This window comes from Mus caroli, chromosome 17 (assembly GCF_900094665.2).
Source record: "Mus caroli chromosome 17, CAROLI_EIJ_v1.1, whole genome shotgun sequence".
Classification (NCBI taxonomy): domain Eukaryota; kingdom Metazoa; phylum Chordata; class Mammalia; order Rodentia; family Muridae; genus Mus; species Mus caroli.
The window spans coordinates 38,222,462-38,224,999 of NC_034586.1; the positions used below are offsets into that span (position 1 = coordinate 38,222,462).

Genomic DNA, 2,538 nt, shown 5'->3' on the forward strand with positions numbered 1-2,538 from the left:
TCTCTTGCAAAAACTAACCCTACCTGCCATACTAGTCAGGAATCTGATACTGAACTAGAAACCCAAACTGCTCAAGCACTCTTGGTTAATATCAACCTCAGCAGATATAAAACACTCAATTACTATCCACTCCAAGCCTCAGACTTAAAAGAACTCAGGCAGGCAGTGAAGGAAGATGACATCTATGCACCCTGGACAAAATCTCTCCTACGGAGCCATATTGCCATCTTAAATTCCCCCCAAAATTGGGGAGATATTTGTCATTCTTCCCTTCCTGGACCAATGCTTTTGGAATGGGAAGCCTTATTTTGAGATGAATGCCATCAGCAAATCAGGCAAAATCAGGACAGAGGTGACACACCATGGAGTTTTCATAAACTCTTTGGCCAGGAAGACTTTTCTACTGGAGCACAATGGGCAACTCAACTAGCAGGGTACTACGAGCAGGTTCACCTCTGTCCACCCCAAGCATGGGATAGGCTCACTCCACTATCAGGGTCACAAGATCATGCCTCTTCCCTGCTCTCTCTCCATCAAAAGCTCAGAGAATCTCTATCTGCAGAGAATCTCTATCTGATTTTATTCTCAGAACCAAAATGAGCCTAGAAAGAAAAATTCCCAATCCCACAGCCAGAAACCTCCTTCTTAAAAATCACTGTATGGGAAGGCATGACTTCTGAATGCAGACTAACTTGTCAGGGTCTCTGGAAAGAGCATCACGATAGGTAGACTGTGGCAACCTGAGATATAAGAGCCGTGTCACATTAGACTACATCCATGACTCAGGCATTTGTAGCAGCAGTAAAAATAGAAGGAGTCTGCTTCAAATGTGGGTAGGCATGACTTTGGAGGAATGAATGCACACAAAACTCTCTCCCCATAACAGATTCTAATCCCTGTAAGAAAATTTGTTCCCACTGCAGAACAGGCTTCAAATGGAAGAGATACTGTACTGTATCATATACAGTACTGTAATGTATATGATAAGGATGGTAAGCCACTGGATCCTTTAAACTTCAGATGGGGCAGCCATCAGCCCTGACAGTAAGAGGGACAACTACTCCCATAGAAGCCCTATGGGTGTCCAGCATCTCAAAAGGCTCCCATCCAAAATTAACCATTAAAATAAATAAACCATTTAAGTTCTTTATTGACACTGGAGCAGACAGGACAATTTTAAGACAGCAAGTGATCCCATGTGACTGGCAACTGATCCCTGAGCTCCAGCTCCTAGATATAGGGGGTACCACTCATGCACTCATTACCAAAAAGACCTACAGGTGTGAAGAACCAGATGGAGCTAATGGCTTCATACAGCCCCCGGTGGCTCAAGTAACCACCAATCTTCTACGAAGAGGTATCTTACAAGCCTTAGAGGTGGTTCTTACCACCCAACCAGAAAGAGACCACATTACAACACAGGACATTACCTGTAAAGAAAATAATACCCAAGGAGACCCCAAAAACCCTCCTCCAAATCACTACCAATATTAGGGGTCACTGTTAGGTTTAGCACCCCCTGCCTTGATTGGCTTTCTGATGAAGCCATCTGAATCCCACAGTGGCCTCTATCAAGAGAGAAGTTTAGAGCCCTCACAAAGCTGTCAAAAGAACAGATGTTGCTACAATACTTCCGCTTCTCCCACAGCCCATGGAAATACCCCTGAGTTTGCTATAAAAAAGAGGTCAGGAGGATGGAGATTATTACAAGATTTGAAGGCAATTAACAAACCAGGCAATTCTGGGGCTCCCCACAAAGAGGGTACTCCACATCTCAGTCATCCCTGCAAATGATTCCCCTATTAGCAATAGACATAAAAGACTTACTTTTTTTCCATCCTTCTCCACCTCGAGACTGAGAATGCTTTGTGCTCTCAGTAACCCCCATTAACAACTCTAGCCCAGATTCACAATATGAATGGACTGTTCTCTCATAGGAAATGGCTAACAGTCCAATCATTTGTCAGGAGGCTGTATCCACCGCATTAAAACCCTATTTAGTCAAAGGACTCAATATGTTCCATTATATGGATGATATATTAGTATGGGGAGACTTTTCCACTTCCCTCTCCCAACTTAAGGACCAGCTAATACGTTCCCTATGTGCCCTAGGACTCAAAATAGCCCCTAACAAAATCTAACTTATTCCACCCATTGCATTTTTAGGAACATTGTATTTTTCCCTTACCTCAATATGTCCCTCTTAACCCCACCCTTTCCTTTCCTAAAAAATTAACTCTCACCTCCCTCCAGAGTTTTCTGGGCAACTTCATTTGGCTTTGAAAGAAAATAAAACTTGAGACCTGTGATTCATGTAATTTATATCAAATAGCCCAAAGAGGTGTTTGTGAGCTTTGAAACCTGGGGCTAAGAACATAGCAGAACAGGCAAGGACATGCCCAGGAAGGCCCGTTGTTAAGACATTCCTGAGGCGCTTGGGCATAAAGATAAAGAGAATGACATGCTGGACTGGCCCGGTGCCTCCCTATCTCCCACCCTTCTGACCTAAGTTAAATGTTATCTGCATGTACAGTTTGC

The 2,538-nt window shown here is 43.5% G+C and overlaps 1 protein-coding gene across 1 annotated transcript; it reads left to right on the forward strand.

Annotated features, from left to right (window-relative positions):
- The first annotated feature begins 1,020 nt into the window (after positions 1-1,020).
- Positions 1,021-1,494, forward strand: LOC110312255 (endogenous retrovirus group K member 8 Pro protein-like). Its single transcript, XM_021185782.1, has one exon. The coding sequence runs from the start codon at positions 1,021-1,023 to the stop codon at positions 1,492-1,494; it is 474 nt and encodes a 157-aa protein (XP_021041441.1).
- The last annotated feature ends 1,044 nt before the right edge of the window (positions 1,495-2,538 follow it).

Bases quoted from the DNA above. Each gene is read 5' to 3' on its own strand.
- LOC110312255 (XM_021185782.1), top strand. From the start codon at position 1,021: ATGGGGCAGCCATCAGCCCTGACAGTAAGAGGGACAACTACTCCCATA.